General features: G+C 41.2%; 1 protein-coding gene across 1 annotated transcript in view; it reads right to left on the reverse strand.

Annotated features, from left to right (window-relative positions):
- Nucleotides 1-23,367, reverse strand: part of TBC1D19 (TBC1 domain family member 19) — a 113,955-nt gene that overhangs the window by 24,887 nt on the left and 65,701 nt on the right. The window contains exons 13-15 of the mRNA XM_081101976.1: nt 21,744-21,806; nt 7,474-7,558; nt 5,222-5,266 (exon numbers count right to left, since the gene is read on the reverse strand). Of these exons, the coding sequence (XP_080958102.1) occupies nt 5,222-5,266; nt 7,474-7,558; nt 21,744-21,806 (193 nt within the window). The remainder of the gene's footprint in view (nt 1-5,221; nt 5,267-7,473; nt 7,559-21,743; nt 21,807-23,367) is intronic.

The following is a 23,367-nucleotide window of genomic DNA, read 5'->3' on the forward strand; positions in this document are numbered from 1 at the left end:
CTTTGCAGGCCAGAAGGGAGTGGCAAGAAATATTCAAAGTGATGAATGCCAAGAACCTACAACCAAGATTACTTTATCCAGCAAAGCTATCATTCAGAATTGAAGGTCAGATAACGAGCTTCACAGATAAGGAAAAGCTAAAGGAGTTCATCACCACCAAACCAGTATTATATGAAATGCTGAAAGGTATCCTTTAAGAAGAGGAAGAAGAAGAAAAAGGTAAAGATACAAATTATGAACAACAAATACACATCTATCAACAAGTGAATCTAAGAATCAAGTGAATAAATAATCTGATGAACAGAATAAACTGGTGATTATAATAGAATAGGGGCATAGAAAGGGAGTGGATTGACTATTCTCGGGAGGGAAAGGGGTGTGGGGGATGCGGGAAGAGACTGGACAAAAATCGTACACCTATGGATGAGGACAGTGGGGGCGGGTGAGGGCGGAGGGTGGGGAGGGAACCGGGTGTAGGGGAGCTATGGGGAAAAAAAGAGGAACAACTGTAATAATCTGAACAATAAAGATTTAATTAAAAAAAAGAACAACTCCTCTACTTAATGTCCCCTGGCAATGAATGACCTTCTCTGTCTTATAGGAATCAAATGGCACAGCAGATTGGGAAGTTTGCTTCGGTCTCAGCCAGCACTGTGTGTCAGTGCAAGTCTTGCCTTCTTGCTTCTGTTCCTGCTCCTCCATATTCTTCTACCTTCATTCCCTCATTCATGTGTGAATGCTGACTGACCAGGGACCCCCTGCCATGCATGACTCCAGGTGCTGGATACCTGCTGGGCACCAGAACTATTCCGGTCCTTGTCCGCTTGGAGCTTACATTAGAGTGACAGGAGGCTCCTTTCCTGACCATCTTCCCTAAAATACCCATGTCCCCCCACTCCCTACCTATAATCAATTTCTTTGCCCTTTTCTTGCTCACGGCTCCCTGAAATTATTTTCGTGAGCTATTTATTTACTTGTTTACTATGTCTTCCTCATTAGAATGTAAGCTCCTTAGCAGCAGGCACTTTTACTGCGGGTCACTCACCTCCAAGAGGGAGCCAGAGCAGTACCTATTTATTAAATGAATAAATACAGACAAGTTATACATGTTGAACAAAGAATAAAAACAAGAAAAGCATATAAAATTCCTGTGCGGAATCTCCCTCAGCTCAAAAATGTTGCTCACCAGCTGTTTAATGAACCTGCAGTTCCATGGAAACCTGCACATTGACAAGACCTCTCATGAAGTAAAGAGGTGACATTTGACACCACGGTGGCCTGTCATGTCCACGTGGGAAAGGGGGTCATGGGTGGGTGGGCAAGTGAGCAAATATCCACCCCCTTTGAGCACCTGCCTGGCCAGGAATGGAGTGTCAGTGAGCTGCAGGCACACCCTCTGTGTGGGCCACTGAGGCCAGGTGAGCAAGGCTGCTGGGGTTCTTGTTCCGGCATTAAGAAGGGTTCAGCAATCTGGAGAAGGGCTGTGTGTAACTTAATAGAGAGTCCAGGGACGAAACATAATTTTGAAAGGCATTTGTGGGTCAGAGGAGCCTAGCTAAAGAAACTAAGATTTCCTTGTCTCAGGACCCCATGTTTTTTATTAACACAAATTGTCCTGAGGCGAGGCAGGACATCAAAGGGTCAGGTTTCATATTACAGAAACATTGTCAGAATTGGGAAAATGCCTATAGCTGTTCAGGTATTTGGCCAGTAGGAGGCAATAATATGTAGATTAAGATGCCCTGAGCTGTCTGGCAGCCAAGCAATCATCCCTTTTCAGGTTTGGGGAAATGCCTTTAGCCATTCCAGATGATTCGGTCCTTGCTGACATGCTGGAATTGGCTTCCGGCACAAGGCCAGTTTTGGAGGTGGTGGTAGAAGTGTCCTTGAGATTTCAAAGTACTCCTGTCTTTGGCAGAGGTTGAGAAATGTTGGATAATATAACAACATTGCAGATTATCATCTTGAGTAAAAACTAAAGAGATAACAGACCAACTGGTCTTTGCCTCTTCCTGTTCAGCCACTGTGTACTCACTGCCCAGAGAAGTGTCCTCCCTGAGTCTGGGGAAGTTCTAAAACAACCCAAGAGAAGAAAGATCCTGAAGAACTGGCTTAGGAACAGCTGTGGGGCTACCCCACTGAGCATTAAACTATTTTTATTCTTGATGAAAGTCTTCCTAGAACCTAGTATATACATATTTTACTTTTTCAATATGTTAACTGCTTTCTTTTCTTCTAAAAGATGCTGTAACAAACTCAGTAATGCTTTCTGAGGCATTAAGGATGTTGTCAGAGAGCTTGGGTTCAGAGCCTGGCACTACCCCTCACCAGCTGGTGAGTTAACACTCTGTGCCTCGGCTTCTTTATAAATAGGGATAATAGATAATATTAGCACCTGCCTCAGATGGTTCTTGTAAGGATTAAATGAATTAATACATGTAATGGATGCAGCACTCTGCATGGTGTGTAGTATTGCTTGGAAAATGTTAGCTACTGCTGCAACTACTCTTACTGCTATTATAGCAATATTTTTTTTTCTGGGTACTTTGTGCTCATTATACATGTCTTAACTTACTATAACTTGCTACAACCCAGAGATACCTTTTTAAAGGCACAGTTACTGTCTCTTCCATGAAACGGTCCTGGACTGACTCACTGCAATGTTCTAACATGCTGTTTTATAGTTTCCTATTTTCCTTTGTAAGGTCTCTGATTTTTCACTTCTACTATTGCCAGTCATTTCTTCTATCTCTGTCAGCCTCTTCCCATGCTTCCATTTTTACAAGGGGGCATAAAACCAGTAAACCAGGTTTGTTAGACCTGTGTGTTAGTAAGAGCTGTATGTTCTAAACTGGGTTGGCAAAGCTCTCCGAGGAACAGAAGTAACCTCACTCCACAGACATCTCTTTTGGCTCTTCAGAGGTGTTTTATTTCCTGATTAGACAAATATAAAAAGTCATATGAAAATTAAGTCTCTGGTGAGACAGATATAACTATGGTTATATAGACATGTTAAAATTAAAAAGCCTCTAATTAGTTCAAATAAATGATCATTAAACTCTTTCTAGAGCTAGATACTGGGGGAACAAAAATGAATGATATAGTCCTGAACCCCATGAAATTTGCAATCTAGAGGGGAGATAGAGCATAAACAAACACTGTCAAGCTAATACAGCAAGAGACACCCAGGCTTTGTACACTGGGTGCTGTGGGCGCCCAGAGAAGGGCCCTGGGTGACCCTGGGGTGCAGGGCAGCTTCCTGAGGAGGAGGTGCTGAGCTGAGACTTGGCAGTCCAGTGAGCAGAGGCTGAAGGGGCTGTTCCAAGCCTGGGAACTGAGGCGGGAACCAGGTAGGAAGCAGCGTGGTGCTTCTGTGAGAGAAGGTGTGTGTGTGTGCATGTGTGTGTGCACGCGCGCTCACGGGTGTGTGTGATTAATAGTTTGATATTGATATGATAAGAAAATGCCCTCATGTGCCATGCCAAGAGGCTTGGATATTACTTATGAAGAGATGAGGAGCCATTAAGACACCTCTAAGGAAAAAATAGCCATTTTCCTTTTAGATGTGTAAAAGGAGAGCATTGTGAAAGCTAGAGCAAGGCAAGGAAAGACTGGGAGAAGAGAGGCCAATGGGGGGGTCTGGAGCAGTTAATGAGCAACAGAGACAGTAAGGCCCCGAGGAGGGCAAACAGCAGTGTAGTGAGGAAGCGAGGGGTCCTGTGTGTATTTTGAAGATAAAAGTGGGCGTTTCTGGTGAATTACCAGATGAGGGGTCCAAGACTGAGAGGACGACTGCCGGGCTTTCGGCCTGAATTAGTGTTGGATGAGGACAATTAACTGAGAGAAACAGCAGTTCTTTGTTTTGTTTTAAAATTTAATTTTGTTTTTCTCTTTTGAATAGTGGGCATAGGAAGATAATGAGTTCAGGTTCAGTTTGAGTTAATTATTATAGAGATCAGAACTGAAGATATAAATGTTAGAGTAATTAACAAATAGAGCCAAGAGAGCAGATCAGAAGGCCCTGAAACCGTGTGAAAGGAGGGCAGCAGAACCAGGTGGGGTGGGCCCAGAGGACACCAGTGCTGAAGGGGGTGCAGGACGGTGGCCGTGAGCGGACCGGGGACACACACGGAGAGGTACAGAGAACAGTGAGTTGTACATGGAGTGGGCAGTAAAGAAGCTAAACACACTGGTAACAGCTGCATTTTCTGAGGACTCACTACATATGCATCAGGCACTGTGCTGTGTTATACCTTGTACCATCTGTTACACCCTAGATGGTGAATCTGAAGCTCAGTGAAGTCATGTCACTTACCCAAGGTCACAGGGGGAGCTGGCAGAATTGGGATCTGAACCCAGGTCAGATGGATTACAAAGCCCATGTTCTTAACTGGGAGCAAAAGACCTTCTTCAAGGTGCAGCTTAATATTATCATAATGAGGGCTGCTGTATATTGCTTTTTAAGACGCGTAACTTAAAAACTATTTAATCATCTCAAATAAATATTTAATATGTAATGAGGTCATTATACAGTTGATCATTTTGTATAATGAAAATATATTATTTCAGTGATATATTTCTTCATAATCTTTTTATTTCGTAAACACTATACTTATCAAATTGTGAGGACATGCCCTAACTGGTTTGGCTTGGTGGATAGAGTGTTGGCCTGCAGACTGAATGGTCTTGGGTTCAATTCCAGTCAAGGGCATATACCTTGGTTGCGGGCACATCCCCTGTGGGAGGTGTGCAGGAGGCAGCTGATCGACGTTTCTCTCTCATCGATGTTTCTAACTCTCTATCCCTCTCCCTTCCTCTCTGTAAAAAATCAATAAAATATATTTTAAAAAAATTGTGAGGACAATAAAGTGCAATACAAGGCAACTTCTCATTAGTGCCCTGCTCCTGTAAAGCAAAGGGGAGCTCCTGGGTGGACTAGTCATGTTCTTCAGAGAAAAACTCAGTGCCCTGGGCTTAGACACCTGTCTGCTGAGTTTCCCCACAAATATTACCTCTGGTCTCAAGGAAGACCAGAAAGGGTATCACAGTGTGCACAAACCTGCTACAAACATGGAAAAGCTCATTAAAAGCGGTATCCTGCAGAAAGTATGCTTTAGATGATAATTATCTATTTAAAGATAGAGAATAAGAAAGTCATTCCTATTATAAAAGTTGTAATCTTCCTATTTCCCACTAGAGGAAGCAACAGCATTACTCTTACCATTTGGTGGGTAAAAGACAGCATATTCTTCTATTCCTAGTTTTCCTAGAAGAGAAAGCCATAGAGGGTTTCAGTCTGATTAAATAAACAAAACAAACAAATTAACTCACTTTGTGAATGTACTAATAATTAGTGGTATTTTAGAAAACTACAATAGTAACACTGACAATAGGGTGGTGAAGGCCTGGGGTGGGGAGTAGAGGTGGGCTAGAAGGGGTCAATGGGGAAAAAAGAGGGACATATGTAATACTTTCAACTATAAAGATTAAAAAAATAAAACTACAATAGTAAAATCTCATTTCATTTTATGGTATGAAATTAATTTGAAAATATGCCAGTCAACCTGCTGATATTAGCAAATCCTTTCATCAATTGAAATCAACAGTATAAACTTAAGTAGAAGGCAAGTGATACAAAATAATTAAAAGAACAAATGCTTTCAAGCTTCTTGAGCTTAGAATTGTTTTTGCTAACTAGAAACAGCTCTAATCTATTCATTAAAGCAAGTCTTAAGCTTTGCAACGCCTCATTAGTTTACATTTTTATAGAATGTGTTGAAAAGTTAAAAATTAAATGTCTTTAACTATACGGTGGTAATACTTTCTGAATCCCAAAACAGTTCATATGTTCCAAGGCTAAATATTTGAAATCAAAACTGTCTCAAAATATTAAAGTATACGCATCATATTCAAATGTTTAAAAGAGTCTTTAAAAATAGCTTTTCCTCAAAACTATTAAGGTTCTGAATTTTCCCCCACCTTCTGAATATCTTTAGGAAGTTTTTATGTTTATATTGATAGTTTTTCTAACACTTTGAGTCTATGGAAAAGTCACATGCAATCTTGCTCTAAACTTTAAGGTAATATTTTTAATTAATTCTAAAATAATTTTTTATTCTTGTAGGGGGGTGGTGGCAAAGAGAAAATGAAGATTAAGAACCATGACTAGTTTAAGTTAAGGTGGAGACAACAGGACTGATCGTGTGTATAAGGAGAGAATAGAATAAGGAAAAATAGATGATTGATAGATAAGAAAGAAAGAAAAGACCACCTGGTGGATGCTCAATACTGGGTTAGATGTCAAGAGGCAAACAAAATAAATATAAGGCCAGTCCCTCAATCATGTGGCCTATAATCCAGGCTGGAACATGAAACACTGAGGATATGTTTGCGAAATTTTCTGGCACAGGCTTTCAGTGTTTTAGAGGTTGAGAGGAGAGAGAAATTGATGATGGATTGATGGCTCAGTGGGATATAGGCTAGTTCTTCAAGGACATATGATTTTGGGGGAGGAACAGTGGAAATCCTTCCAAATGAGGGGAGCATCTGGAATATGGGGTAATGTGGGGTAATCAGGAAAGCAAAATTAGCTAGGTTAAGACAGGAGCAACTGATGGACGGCCTTAAAACTTGGCCGAGTTAAGAGGTGATTCCATTAGACAATTAAGTTGTACAATCAGCTTTTTAGCAAATAATGTTAAAGAAACAAGCAAACAAAAGGCTTCTATAAGTTCAAGGTAGGAGCAATGGAACAGAGAGAGCCCCCAACTTGGGTGGGGTAGCCTGATCCCAGCATGTGATGGGGCTTGTCCTAGGGCAGGGGTTGGAGGAATCAGGCAGACACTCAGACTTAGTAGGTACAGGAGAAACTGTTTCTTTATGGGGACAGCAGAGGGGCCACTCAATAGCTTTTAAGTGCTGGGTGTTTACCACTTAACAAAAGGAGAAGTTGGGAAAGGGTTCCAGGTGAAATCAGTTCAGATGTCAGGTGATGCAGGATTTTGAAATAGTGATACTATCTTGTAGGCAGCTAGTGATAAAGAGGAGAAAAAAGCACTACGAATTACTAGCATACAACTTATACCAAAATTTTAAGTGTTGTAGAACATTTTGAGAGAAGAAATATAGAAAATTAAAAAATTAGAAAAGCAAATTCATGTGGTAAACTTATAAAAGGGAAAATAGAAGTCAACAGGTAAGACAAAAACAGCAATAGAGAGAGCAAATAGTCTTGCTATGATAATGTAAGTGTTAAAAAATATGTCCTTGCCCTGGCCAGTGTGGCTCAGTTGGTTGGAGTGTCATCCCATACACTGAAAGGTGGCAGGTTTGATTCTGGTCAGGGCACATACCCAGGTTGCAGGTTTGATCCCTGGTTGGGGTGTATGTGGGAGGCAACGGATCAATGTCTATCAAAAAATAAAATAAAATAAAGCCATTAAAAATACTTCCTTTATGTTACTAAGATTTTACCTCTTATGTATGATCTTGGTGGTGAAGCACTGTTGTATGCAAAGTGACCCAACACAGACGTATCCCGGGAAAAACAAAGTAAAACCTGGGTATAACAACAGATAAAACAAACAATTAAGCACTGTTTAATTTCTTGCTATTTCCTGGTTGGGAGGCACTGAGGTAGTCTTTCAAGTTCAGTACCATGCTTAGCAATGGGAGGAGTGCCCTCTATTGGTATATCCACGGTAAGTGCAACCAAAAATGCAAGTTGCTGACTACCAGTTGATTCTTTTATTGTGTTTTGTAGTTGCAAATAGAAAAACATGGGGAAAATTTAACATGAGAAGTGTATGAGGACCTAAGGAACTGCAGTGACACAGAGCAGCTTGGAAAGTGCAGGAAACTGGGATTGCTGGGATGCAGCAGCAGGCGGCTGGGCATGTCAGGGTGGGAGGGAAGGCAACTCAAGATATTTAGAAGGAATGGCAGGTGCAGTGGAACAAGAGGCAGCCCAATGCATGTTAGAAGCTGACCATCCTACCAGTAGGTAGAGGGTGGGAGTTTACCTGAATCAAGAAGGTCTATTGGGAGGGACCGGGTTGCTGACACCAGCCTGGGATTTTGGGGCAGGGGGCCAATCTTCAGGAAGGCAATTAGTGCCAGGAAATCTGGGTCTTGGTATTAGAAGACCTGGGGTTCAAGATGTTACTAAGAAAATAAGTTGAAAATGACTGGAAAAGGCAAGGCCAGTTCACAGAACAGGAACACAGAGCCAGGGCTGGACCAGAGCAGGAGTGAGTAAACAGGGGAACTATGGGTTCAAGATACAAGAAAAGGGTCAGCTTTAGAAAAATGATAAATATGAAGATTGAGCAGCAGTCAGGCCTAAGGGTGAAATGTGTACCAACCATTGCCACTGATTAATTTTATTATATTTTAAAATACTAAGAAATATAGATAATCAAAATAGGAAAAGCACTGATAATCCAAGCATTGGTAATATTTTTATGTATATTCTTTCAGACTCTTTTTATACACACATATAAAATTTTCAAAAATAGGATTATAATACTGTTCTAGAACCTCTTTTCTATCCATCCTATAAAATAAATATTTCCTACCCATATTTTAATGTGTATAATATTCCACTATATGGATCAACAAGCTTACTTAACCTATCTTTTTTATTGATCATTTAATTATCTCCAGTTTCCCCACATTATAAACAATGTCACAGTGAACTTCCTTATATCTAAACCAGAGGCCCAGTGCACAAAAATTTGTGCACTCAGGGCGGTCCCTCAGCCCGGCCTCTGCCCTCTCGCAGTCTGGGACCCCTCGGGGGATGTCCACCTGCTGGCTTAAGCCCACTCCCCAGAGGATCAGGCCTAAGCTAGCAGTCAGACATCCCTCTGGCAGCCTGGGAGCCCTTGGGGGATGTCCACTTGCCAGTGGGGAGCAGTCCTAAGCTGCAGTAGGACATCCTTAGCGCTGCTGAGGAGGCGGAAGAGGCTCCCACCACCACCACTGTACTGGCAGCCATCAGCCTGGCTTGTGGATGAGCAAAGCTCGCCCTGTGGGAGTGCACTGACCACCAGGGGGCAGCTCCTGCATTGAGTGTCTGCCCCCTGGTGGTCAGTGTGTGTCATAGTGACCAGTGATTCCCAGTCGTTCTGCTGTTAGGGTCAATTTGCATATTACCCTTTTATTATATAGGATACTTATGTACACATTAAACTCCTAAACCCAGACTAGATGTCTTGTCAAGTGATGGACATTTTAAATCTAAAGTTTTTGATACACATTGCCATATTGCCCTCCAGAAACCAACAGTAAGATAATACTAATTTTCTTTTATTCTCATCAAAATGGGTTATCATCATCTTATAGGTAAAAAATGGCCTCCTGCTTTAATTATACTCTTCCATTTGCATTTCTTTTATTTTACAACTAGAGGTCCGGTGCACAAAATTCATGCGGGGGGGGGGGGGGTGCGGGTGGCGGAGGGGCATCCCCTCAGCCCAGCCTGCAACCTCTCCAATCCAGGACCCCTTGGGGATGTCTGACTGCTGGTTTAGGTCTGATCCCCGTGTCTGACTGCCGGTTTAGGCCCAATCCCCAGGATCGGGCCTAAACCGGCAGTTGGACATCCCTCTCACAATCCTGGACTACTGGCTCCTAATCGCTCACCTGCCTGGTTGCCCCTAACTGCCACCCTCCCCCCCCCCCCCCCCCGCAGCCTGATCACTCCTCACTGCCTCTGCATACTGGCCTTGTTGCCCCTAACTGCCCTCGGCTGCTGGCCAGGTCGCCCCCAACTGTCCCCTCCCTGCCGGCCTGGTCGCTCTTAACTGCCCCCCCACTGGCCTGGTCACCCCTCACTGCCCCCCCTGCCAGCCTAATTGCCCAAATTTCCCCCCCTGCTGGCCTGGTCACCCCCAACTGCACCACCCCCACTGACCTGGTTGTCCCTAACTGCCCCCCCCCCCCCCACACACACGGGCCTGGTTGCCTCTTACTGCTCACCCTGCCGGCCTGGTCACGCCACACAGCCTGCTGTTCAGTCATTTGGTCATCCCTCACTAACCCCCCTGGCAGCCTAGTTGCACCACACAGCCTGCTTGTTCAGTCGTTTGGTCCTCCGTCACTAACCCCCCCTGCCAGCCTGGTGATATGCAGCCATTTTGTGAAGGCGTGAGGGTTAATTTGCATATTACCTCTTTATTATATAGGATTTGTCATCTTAGTCCATTTTAAAATGGATGCTTTTTAAATTATTGATTTGTTTAAATTATTTGTATTTTAATAGTTCTAATATTTCATCTAATTATATATTACAAATGGCTTTGTTCAAATAGTTTATTTTTGACAGAGATATTTTTAATACTTATATGTTCAAGTCCATCAATACTTTTTTTTCACACTTAAAAATTCCCTACCCACATTTATAACACTCTCTACATGTCCACCTAAATTATGAAAGTGGTTGGTGATGTTTATCAAATATTTCAGGTTCTTCCCCTTTGGGAACATATATCAGCTTATCTTTTCTGGCATGCAAATCTCCATCTGAGTCTACTCCCCTGGGAACCCATCCTGCAACATAGTAAAACTGGGTGGAAATGGTCAATTCTAAATACAATGTAAAGGCAGGACCAGTAGAATTTACTAACAGATTGGATGGTGTGTGCAAAAGAAAGACAGGAATCAAGGGTGAAGCCATGTAGAAGGATGCTTGATCTGAATAAATGGAAAGATGGAGTTGCCCTCAACTGAGACAAGGAATGTTGAGTGGACCAATTTTGGGAGTAAGATCAGAGGTTCAGTTTTCAACATTCTAAGTTTCAGATATTTGCAAAATATCTAAATAGAAATGTTGAGTAGGTAATTGGAGATACTAGTCTGAAGTACAAGAGAAAGGTTTGGACTGAAGATGTGAATTTGAGAGTTCTCAACATATAAATAGTAATGAAAGCCACAAGATAGATGAGCTTGGTGAAATCACCAAGTGAGTTTAACTAGAGAAAAGAAGGCTAAGAACTGAGATCTGGACTACTTTACCATTAAGATCTTGGGAAGAAGAGAAGGAACCAGTTTAGGAGACTGAGGAGTAACCAAGAGAGGTGATTGCACCTTTTGTGTTCCTGTGAGTGCTGTGAGTTACTGGGAGATGTAGTGTGCTTCTAAGTAAGAAGGGGAAGTCAGGTTGTAATAAAAAGCGTTTCCATGTATGCATTTCTAGTAAACTGCCTGATAAGAGTTAAAAAAAAAAAAAAAGAACCTGAGAACCTGTATCTCCACAGTTCTAATAAGTTACTATTTTTCCTCTTACTCTAAACAAGTATACATCAGTTCTTAACTGAATTTATATTTGTAACATTATGTTCTTTTTCTTAAAGAGAGCCCCCAAATTGTATAAGTTTTAGGTCCCCAAAATGTTGAATTTTCCTCTGGTGACCAATAAAGTAAGAGAGAAAACAAAGAGTGTGGTGTCTTGAAAGCCAAGTGAAGCAAGGGCACAACTGGATCAAATTCTACTGAGAGATTAGTTAAGATGAGGATTGAGCATTGGTCATTAGATAAATGGTAGGACACCATATGCAATGTTCAGTACCTTATTATTTTTTAACAATGTATTTTAGCAATCTTTTAATACCAGTATCTATACCAGTGATGGTGAACCTATGACACGCGTGTCAGAGGTGACACGCGAACTCATTTTTTTGGTTGACTTTTCTTTGTTAAATGGCATTTAAATATATAAAATAAATATCAAAAATATAAATCTCTGTTTTACTATGGTTGCAAATATCAAAAAATTTCTATATGTGACACAGCACCAGAGTTAAGTTAGGGTTTTTCAAAATGCTGGCACACAAGCTCAAAAGGTTCACCATCACTGATCTATACTAATAAAAGGGTAATATTCTAATTAGACCAGGTCGACCAGACATCTTCTGGATGTCCGACTTCCTTCCGGACAAAGCCACAGTGGAGGGGGCTGAGGCAGAGGTGGTTAGGGGCGAGATCAGGCCAGCACGGAGGAGCAAGCAGTTAGAGGGCAATCAGGCCAGCAAGGGAGGGCAATTGGAGGCGATCAGTCCAGCAGGGGAGGGCAGTTGGGGGCGATCAGGCCGGCAGGGGAGCAGTTAGGCGGTGATCAGGCAGGCAGGCAGAGGCATGATCGGGCCTAAACTGGCAGTAGGACAGCCCCCGAGGGGTCCCAAATTGGAGAGGGCACAGGCCGGGCTGAGGGACATTCCCCCCATGCATGAATTTCGTGCACCAGGCCTCTAGTCCTATCTAATAAAACAGAAACATGGTAATTAGCGTGCATCCGCTACCCTTCCCATTGGCTAATCAGGGCGATATGCAAATTAACTGCCAGACAAGATGGCGGCCGGCAGCCAGGCAACTTGAAGCTAACATGAGGCTTGCTTGCTTCAGTGACGGATGCTTGCAACGTTCTCCGCCTGCCGCTGCCGGCCTCTGAGCTTGCAGTTTGAAACATTGTTACAAATATAGAAGCTAAACAAAACCCCAGAAACCTGCTTTCAGCCACCCAGAATCTCAGAGCTGGAGTTGAAACAGTGTTTCGATTACAGAACCCAAACAAACCAGATACCTGCTTCCAGCAGCAAAGGCCTAAGAGCTGGAGCCAGGGCTAAAGCTGGCCCAGAATAAAAAAAAAAAGAAAAAAAGGAGCAGTTGGGAGCTTCAGCCCTCAGCCCCTCACCCAGACTGGCCAGGCACCCCAGTGGGGACCCCACCCTGAAGGGTGTGTGACCAGCTGCAAACAGCCATCATCCCCTCACCCAGGCTGGCCAGGCACCCCAGTGGGGACCCCCACACTGATCCAGGACACCCTTCAGGGAAAACCAGCCGGCCCCACCCGTGCACCAGGCCTCTATCCTATATAGTAAAAGGGTAATATGCCTCCCAGCACTGGGATCAGCGGAGCCACGAGGCCTCCCGGCACCGGGATCAGTGTGACAGGGGGCAGCGCCCAAACCCCCTGATCGCCCTGTGGCTCTGTGTGTGACAGGGGGCGGGGCCACAACCTCCCTATCCGCCCTGCTCTGTTCGTGACAGGGGAAGGCGCCCCAACCCCCTGATCCGCCCTGCTCTGTGTGTGACAGAGGGGAGCTCCCCAACCCCCTGATCGGCCCTGCTCTGTGCGTGACAGGGTACGGAGCCCCAACCCCCCTGATGGGCCCTGCTCTGTGCGTGACAGGGGGCAGCGCCCCAACCCCCTGATTGGCCCTGCCTTGTGTGTGACAGGGGGTGGCACCGCAACCTCCTCATTGACCCTGCCTTGAGTGTGACAGGGGGCGGTGCCCCAACCCCCCAATCGGCCCTACCCTGAGCGTGACTGAGGGTGGCATTGCAACCTCCCGATCTGCCCTGCTCTGTGCATGACAGGGGGTGGTGCCCCAACCCCCCAATCAGCCCTGCTCTGAGCCCGACCAGGGCTGCACCTAGGGATTGGGCCTGCCCTCTGACACCCGGGAGCAGGCCTAAGCCAGCAGGTCGTTATCTCCCGAGGGGTCCCAGACTGCGAGAGGGCACAGGCCAGGCTGAGGGACCCCTCCTCCCCGCCCCCGAGTGCACAAATTTTTGTGCACCGGGCCTCTAGTCTATATAATAAAAGCCTAAGTGACTGTTATGGCAGAATAACCAGAATGACCAGTCGCTATGATGCACACTGACCACCAGGCGGCAGACGTTCAATGCAGGAGCTTCTCCCTGGTGGTCAGTGCGCTCCCACAGGGGGAGTGCCTCTCAGCAAGAAGCCAGGCTCACAGTTGGTAAGCACAGTGGCAGTGGCAGGAGCCTCTCCCATCTCCACAGCAGCACTAAGAAGCAGCAAGCAGGTAGGCAGTAAGGAGCGAGGGCGTCCCAGACTGCAACAGGGCACAGACCAGGCTGAGGGACCCCTCCCCCCCAGTGTACGAATTTTGTGCACCAGGCCTCTAGTATACTAATATACTACAGCTTCATATAGAGCTGCTTCATTTTAAGGGCTGTATTGTATTTCATAATTTATTTAATAGGTTAGTCCCCTCAAAGTGAACATTTTAATGATTTCAACTTTATGCTATTTCTGACAATGCCAAAAAGTGAGCCTTTCACTGTATCATTTCACACATATATGAATATCTCTGTAGGACAAATATATAGAAATAGAATAGCCAAGTCAATGGGTATATGCATTGAAAATGTGATGAATATTTGGCTAATCGACTAAATTCTTTGTTATCTTCCCAATATCCACCCAATATTTCTTTATGTTTACAGTGGAAAGGGGGCTACTGAGTGAGCTCAGTCTCTTATGTTTCCTGGCTCTTTATTTTCCATTATATATTCTAAATGATTATTGCTCATATTTAAAACAGTAAGTTATTTTAATATTTTATTCGGTAAACAGGCATTTAACTGAATTATCTTATTAGTTCTAATGGTTTTCAGTTAATTTCCTTGAATTTTTATAGATCTATACTTGATAATTTCTGATATCTATAACTCTGATTTATTTTTCTCATCTTATTCATTAGTGAGAAATTAAGAAATGACTCATATTCTTTTTGTGCTTTAGTGGGAATATCTGTAGTATTCCTGCATTAAGTAACATTAAGTTACATTAAGATAGCAAATATTGGTTTTATAGAAATATTATTTATATGTCAAGAAAATATACTTCCATTCTAGTGTATAGAGTTAGCAAAAAATAGGATGCTAGGTTGCATACAATGTGAATATACTCAGAACAAGTAAACTGTACACTTACAAATGGTTAAGATAGTAAACTTTATAGTGTTTTTTACCACAGTTTTAAAAAGTAGATAATATCAAATACAGTCTCAAATATGTTTTGGGCATCTATTGACAATCACATCATTTTAAAACAGATATAACTGACATATAATAGATTAGTTTCAAGTATACAATATAATGATTTGATACTTGTATATATTGTGAGAAGATCATATCATTTTTATTTTTAGACCTGTGATGAATGCCAATAATTTAGTAAAATAAAATCATTAGGCTCTAAAATATTCTATATCTATAAAATGTTATCAAGCCAGTAAATAATAATATTCTCTTTACTTGGAAACTTCCCTGTATCACCATGATAGGTAGAATAATGCCCCCTCTCTCCCCAGCCAAGATATACATCTGAATCCCTAGGACCTGAGGACATTGTACCTTACATGACAAAAGGAGTTTTGCAGAGGTGATTAAATTGAAGTTAGTTAGTTCAGAAGATTATCCTGAATTTCTTGCTAGGCCCAATGTAATACCAAGGATCCTTATCAATAAAAGAGACAACAGGGCAGAGTCAGGGAGAGATTTGAAGATGCTGCCTGGCACTTCAAAGACGGAGGAAGGGGCTGCGAGCCAAGGATGCAGGTAAACTTCAGAAGCTGGAAAGGTAAGAGAAGGAATTCTCCTCCAGAGCCTCTATAGCAGCGATTCTCAACCTGTGGGTCGTGACCCCTTTGGGGGTCGAATGACCCTTTCACAGGGGTCGCCTAAGACCATCAGAAAACACATATATAATTACATATTGTTTTTTTTGGTTAATCACTATGCTTTAATTATGTTCAATTTGTAACAATGAAATGGGGGGTCATCACAATATTAAAGGGTCTTATATTATAGGAACTATATTAAAGGGTCGTGGCATTAGGAAGGTTGAGAACTACTGCTCTATAGTAACACAGACCTGGCAACCCCTGGGTTAGCCCAGTGAAACTCAATGCAGACTCCTGACCTTCAGAACTACAAGAGAATATATTTATTTTGTGGTAATTTGTTATAGCAACAATAAGTAACTAATACAATTAATACAACTAATAAAGTAATACAACTAGTACAGTAATAACTAATACAATTCAAGTAAAATAATGCAAAAGGAAAATTTAATTACAAATATCTTTCTACTGTTGCCTAGAGAGAAAACATTTCCTAAAGAAATGTTTGTATTAACTGTCCCTTAGCAGGCTGTTGAGAACACAGTAATGTTAGGAGAAATTCTGTGCTGAAATATATCCCTCTAGACTCCCTGATGCCCTGGAGAAGACTAGATATCTGAGACTGCTCTACAGAGAATACTGGTGCCTGTAAGGTGATAATGCCAGAGGTGATATGTTAGACATTACATATTGAAATGTAAGCAAAGAGCTGCCAACTCTTATGAGGATGACAATTTCAATCAAATGAACTAGAAAATTTAACTTTGATTACTTACTAATAAATAAAAATTAAACTTTATGAGGATGAGGCTATACATGGTAATGATTTACTTTATTTAGAAGAGCTATAAGAAACTGGACATGTAAGTCCGAACTACGCTTGTGATAGCAGAATCATTTCTAAATTGTCCACATACAGCTGCAAACGATTTATTTGGGCCGATGGTTTTCTCTAGTCTCTTGAATATATATTTATGGTGAATGTTTCAGAGAATAAGTTACTTATGTAATAAAAGGCACGTAAGAAAGGATGGAGGCCAAATGGAGAGTCACTTTAATTTACAACTCTGAGACAAGTTTTTCATTGTAGTGCCCTTGAATTTTTACCCAAATTTGGAGAACTCCAAATGAGAAATTTTCAAGGATGACTTTTTTAAACACTCTGCCATAATTCACATTTTCATAAATTAAAGGGTACTGGGGCTTACGGGGCTTTGAAACGGAACAGACTCGGCCTGGCCTTGGCAGCCGTGTGAGCTTGGGCTCAGCCTCTGCTTCTCCATCTGTAAAATGGGAATAAAGTTACCTCACAGGGTGTGGTAAGAATTAGTGATAAAGCACGTGAAGTGTCTGGAGCAGATCCTGGCACCTAATGAGCACTCTCTAAATGCCTGATGAAAATAGTGCTGACAATCTCACTCGCAATGACTGGAAAACACTGGGAGAAAAATTAAAAAGAAAGGCTTTTATTTCTGTTCCAGTTTCATGCTTAGGCATGGGCTCTCAGATATTTTTCTTATCACATTTTTATCAAGAAAAAGACACTTATAAAATTTGTCCCTTTTCTGTCCCCCTGACTTCCAAACTATACATCTTTCATGTGTTTCTAATCTTAATTCCCAGATCACCATGCCTGGAGCTATCCAAAGCCTGAGAACTCATTCTTGATTCTTCCATCTCTCTCCACCTGCATATTTATCCAGCCACCAAAATCCCCCTGGCACTGCTCTGCCTTTGATAGCTCCCTCCTTCTGTCTTTCCTTCCAACAGTATTTACCGAACACTTACTTTGTGGCAGCCACTGTTCTGCAAACTAAAAATACAGCCATGAGTAACAACAACAACAAAACCCCAAATCCCTATCTTCATAGTGATTATGTTTTTATGAAGGGATACAGGATAAAAAGCACAATGTATTATATGTCATTTGGTGTTCAGTGCCATGGAGAAAAATAATGCAGACAAGAGGGATAATGCATGCACACACACACACACACACACACACACACACACACACATATGTATATATATATATACTGGGAGAAGTTTGCTATATCAGTTAGGGTCAGGCAATCAGCTTAGGTTAAAAGAACAGCTCCCAGGAGCAGGCAGGTAAGCCTGGAGGTGAAGGGAGAGGTCCACAAAGAGAGAGAAAAGTGAGAATTGTTGGTGTACAGGTGGCATTTAGAGCCATGAGGATAGATGAGATCACTAAGGGCAAGGACATAAAAACTGAAAGAGGTCCAAGGACTTATCCTTGGGGCACGCCAACGCAGGACAGGGAGGTGAGGAAAAGCCAGCAAAGGTGAATGAATCAGAAGGAAACCCGAAATCACGATGTCCTGGAAGCCACGTGAAGAAATCAAGGAGAATCAAGGAGAGGGTATGATTAATTGAATGACCAAATAGATAAAGTAAGGTCAGAAAGTGGGGACGGACTATTGGATTCCGCAATATGAAGTCACTAATGACCTTTGGTAGAGCCACTGAGAAAAAGAAAAAAAAGAAGAAAAAAGATAAGAAAAAAGGATTGCTTTGGAGGGTTCAAGAGAGAATAGGAGGATGGAAATTGAAAACAGTATCTATAGATTTTTAAAAAGGAGTTGTGTTGAATAAGGAAACAGAGGGTGGGACAGTAGTTGGAAAGGATATAGGATCAAGAAAAATGTTTGTTTCATTTTATTTTGCTTTGATTTTCAGATGAGAGGATTAATGGCCTATCTGTGTGAGAGGGAAATCTGAAGATAGGGAAATTGACAATGGAAAAACTACAATTGCACTGCCTATGAATACCAAGGGGAGATGAGTTTTGGAGTCCAAATGCAGGGACTGGCTTTATCAAACATAAAAGCAAGGGCAGTGCCTCCATAATAACAGGGAAAGCTGAGTAGACAGTGCAGATGCAGGTAGGTGGAGTATCTGCAGTGGTGGGAGTACATGTGGGTTCTTTGTTGAAAGCTTTTATTTTTTTCAGAACCAGACATTTCTTACAACATTTCTATTCTGAAGCCTAAACTGCACTATTCCCAGAATTTATTTCCCCTTTAACTGTGTTTGTATGGAACATTACAAATTACAGAGCTGTCAGAATAATTATCAAATTATAACTATGTATTTGCCTTTCCCCTCATTTTCCACTATAATGTGAGCTTAATCTTCTTATGCAGCACCTGATACAGTGTCTGTATCAAAACAGACACTCACTAATTTGACTAAATGGATACATGAATAAAGCATATCTGCTTGCATCTGGTTCTTTCTTAAACTCCATTAAATGGCATTAAAATATTTGTAATCAGGGCATACTCTAAATGTCAGTGCTATTATTAAGCATATGCAACATAAGCCAAGCATATGATAGAGGATTTGTCATGCAACAGAAAGAGTAAAGAAATTCTTCCCCATGAATATTTTATACACTTTGGACAAAAAGTTAACTTGCAGGTTGTCATGATGCCATTAAGTATGGAACCTGAAAATGATAGTCACACTACCCACTGTACTTCCATGGCATAAGGGGCATGTTCGATTTGAACACATTTTAAAACTCTCACATAATTTAGGGCTTTCAGCACCAGGAAGTATTTTTAAGAATTTCAAGCAAAATAAAAACTAACTGAAATTTGGAATGATAAAAAGTTGACTTATTACTCAAAACATTATTTCTATATGCCCTAGCTAGTTTAGCTCAGTGGATAGAGCATCAGCCTGCAGGCTAAAGGGTCATGGGTTTGACTGCAGTCAAGGGCACATATCTCAGTTGCAGGTTTGATCCCCAGCCCTGGTTGGGGCAAGTGTGGGAAGCAACTGATGAATTTTTCTCTCTCACATGGATGTTTCTCTCTCTCCATCTCTCCCTCTTCCTTCCACCCTCTCTAAAAATCAATGGAAAAATATCTTTGGGTGAGGATTAACAAAAAATATATATAATTTGTATACTGTTCAGTGTTGTTACCTATAAAATTTAGGTAACTACCATGAGCCATTCAGAAACAATATCTGTGTATCCTTGTCACATAGGCCCAGATTTTCCTTAAAGAGGGATTGCTGAATTTTTCTCATCTGTATACAGACACGGCTATGCCACATGCCATCTAATTCTGTAATCTAGTCACAAACTCAATAAATGGGTTAGACCCAGAACATGACCAGAAACATTAAATTCACTCCATTATCACCAACTATTTTCCCACAGAGCACTTACGTTGCTTGGCAGTTCTGCCAAAGGAAAGCTTGTAATTAATGATAAAAATAAGGCTTTCTTTGGTCTTATCTCACATATACACACGCACACACACAAATACATGCATATATGAATAATTTTCCCGAGACAAACTAGAACTCAATTTTTGATAATAAAATATTGTTTTTAATGTGTACATTTTTATTATTTAAAATCAACTTCTCTCCAATAATTCATATAAATAATTAAAAGTTATGATCATGGAGTGTATTCTTAGTAACTATCCACATGAGGAAAATTTAATTCTGCATAATTCCCAAAGACAGAGCTTAGATGATATAATTATCCTTTTTCTTATGTTACAGGGATAAATATCCACAGTAAAGCTTATTTAGTGTCATTTCCAAAGTACTATAAGCAGCAAAGGCCACGAGATTGTGACTGAAAAAACATTTAAAATTAATACAAGGTAGATTAAAGTATTGATAAAAATGAAAAATAAAGTTAAATCACACTCCTATAGTATTTACTGTCTATGATATTAATTTCTCTAATATCCAATGCTTGACATAAATACTTTCAATTTTAAAAATATTTTAATGCCCATGTCTTGTCTCCTTAGCTAGAATAGAATGTAAACCCATAAAATGTGGTATATAAATACAAAGGAATATTATTCAGCCATAAAAAAGAAGATTCTGCCATTTGTGATGTGACAACCTGAATGAATCTTGAGGGCATTATGCTAAGTTAAGTCAGACAGAGAAAGATAAATAATGTATGATATCACTTACATATGGAATCTTAAAAAAAAAAAAAAAAAGGCAAAGTCAGAGAGACAGAAAGAGTGATGAATAACAGGGATTGCAGGCTGGGGGAAATGAGGAGCTATTGGTCAAAGGGTACAAAGTTAAAAGATTATAAGTTATATGATTAACAAATTCTGGAGATATAATGTATAGCATGATGATTATAGCTAATAACACTACTATATATATGAGTGTTGCTTAGAGAGATCTTAAATGTTCTTGCTACAAAAAAGAAATGGTAATTATATGACAGATTAGAGGTTTAGCTAATGCTGTGGTGATAATCATTTTGTAATAAGTAAATGTATCAAACCAACATATTGTTCACCTTAAATTTACCCAGTGTTATATGTCAATTATATCTCAGTAAAGTTGGGGGGTGGGGGTGGAGAAAAAGAATTTTCCTTCAGCAACTATTTGTCTATCCTAGAAAACAATGTGTACAGAAAAAGCAAGATGTATAGGATATAGAATATCTGCTTGATGTTTTCCTTTATTTATCAACTAGAGGCCTGGTGCATGAAATACATGCGGGGGGAGGGGGGGGTGTCCCTCAGCCCGGCCTGCACCCTCTCCAATCTGGGACCCCTTGGCGGATGTCCACTACAGGCAGTTAGACATCCCTCTCACAATCCGGGACTGCTGGCTCCTAACTGCTCACCTGCCTGTTTGCCTGATTGCCCCTAACTGCTTCTGCCTGCTGTCTGATCGTCCCCAACTGCCACTCCCCTGCTGGCCTGGTTGTCCCCAATTGCCCTCCCCTGCTGGCCATCTTGTGGTGGCCGTGTTGTGGCGGCCATCTTGTGATGACATCGCGTGAGGGCATTGCACTGGGGCGTGATGCCACCTAGGCTTTTATTATATGGGATTTTTAGAATAAGTTGGTGCTCTAGAAAATTCTAAAAGTGACAAATGAGATTTTGAAAAAGATATCAGTAATGAGTTTTGGATTTTAATGTAGTTGATGTGTATGGAGCCAGTCATTATACTTTTTGATGCTCAAATTGTTGCATCTTTGGCCAACGGAATCTGTTTCAGTTTCTATTACTATATAACAAACCACCCTAAAGTATAACTGGTTAAAGTAACAAACAAACAAAAAGACCATTCTGACTTCATTGTGCAAAATATTGTTCTCCCATCTAATCCCACATAAGAACAGAGCTAACCTTATCCCAAATTTAGAACATTTAATTTGAGATAAAATAAACATGGCTTGGATTTCAGGAGGATTCATTTAACAACAGAGATATCCCCCAAAGTATCTGAATTAGAGAACTTAACAAGAACATTATATATTTTAATTTTTCAACTTACCTGATACAAATAATCTTCAAATACAAAATAATAATCATCATTGCTTGCCGTCAACTTCACATCCTAAAATTAAAAGTAGAGACTACTGAAAACAACCTAAATAAGTATGTCTATGGTGTTAAGACATAAATGTAATATCTGCAAAGAATACTAAAATGACTTTACTACTTTATGTATGACTAGAGGCCTGGTGTACGAATTCATGCACCAGTGGGGTCCCTCAGCCTGGCCTGTGGGATTGGGCCGAAACCGGCTCTCCGACATCCCCTGAGGGGTCCCAGATTGCGAGAGGGTGCAGGCCAGGTTGAGAGACTACACTGGCACACAACTGGGGCTAGAGAGGGATGCGGGAGGTTGGCCAGCAGAAGAAGGACCACGGGAGGGCTCCAAGGTGTGTCGGGCCCATCTTGCTCAGTCCTGATTGGCTGGACTCCAGCAGCAAGCTAACCTACCAGTCAGAGCATCTGTCCCCTGGTGGTCAGTGCACATCATAGCAAGCAGTTGAGCAGCCTTAGCATATCATTAGCATATTACGCTTTGATTGGTTGAATGGATAACCAGACACTTAGCATATTAGGCTTTTATTATATAGGATTATAAACTTCTTTAAATTTTATCACTGCTCTAAATTTACTTGACTAATATAGAATGTGATATATTATTTGATATTAAATTGCTGACACTTTTAAGGTTTCATTAGTAATTCCTTAGTATTTATTTCAATTCTATCTCCTTTTAACCCGATAGTTAGGTATCTTAAATACTGGAAAAATAGATGTCATCATAATATCCAAAAATAATCATAACAATCTGGCCCCAAATTACTGCGCCAATCTCACCCTCCACTGTTCAGGTCCACATTCTTGCCATACTCTCAATATACAAAAAATCTGCCATGCCTTTGCAATCATTCACTTGCAAGGCATCACTTATTACAAAAATCAAACAAGTAAGACAATGATTATCTTTAAGAAGTCTACAACCTCATCAGCAAGAAAACATACAGAGTAGAAGAATGGGAACAATTACAAAGAAGTATTGAAGAAATCCTTGATAATATTGGTCAGTCTATAAAATTCAAGTGAGCTGTTGAGCAAAGCAGCAAAAAGAGGATGAAATGAGTATGGATGACGCTGGAAGTGGCTGAATGTGTGCTAGGTCTGGAAAAACTTAAATACACCAATTAGGAGAGAAGAAAGGGTCCGGTCTGCTATATCAGAGGACAACATGGGCAGAGAGGGAGATCCACATCCTCCACAGGGTGACATTGCCCTCAGGGGGTGAGAACTGGTTCTTGGGGGCCAAAAATTTTACATATTACAATGGTTTGTGGACCTCCAAAGCTCATCCTTATCCAACGAAATCTTTTCTTTGGTATTTAATTTTTACATTAGAGAAAAATTAGTTATCTTAGGGGATAATAAAAAGGGAAAGGTTGTCAAACACTGCTATAAGCTGTCAGGTCATAGTAAGTGATGAGAAACTGTAGACGATGTGGATAAAACATACATTTGTAAAAAAAATACAGTACAGAGAGAAACATTTAGTAATTTAGCTTAGTGAGGGTTTGATGATGCTCTATATTTAATATTGCCTTGTTCCATTCATTCCTTTAACTACTAAA

Source organism: Myotis nattereri (assembly GCF_964212035.1).
Source record: "Myotis nattereri genome assembly, chromosome: 1".
NCBI lineage: Eukaryota > Metazoa > Chordata > Mammalia > Chiroptera > Vespertilionidae > Myotis > Myotis nattereri.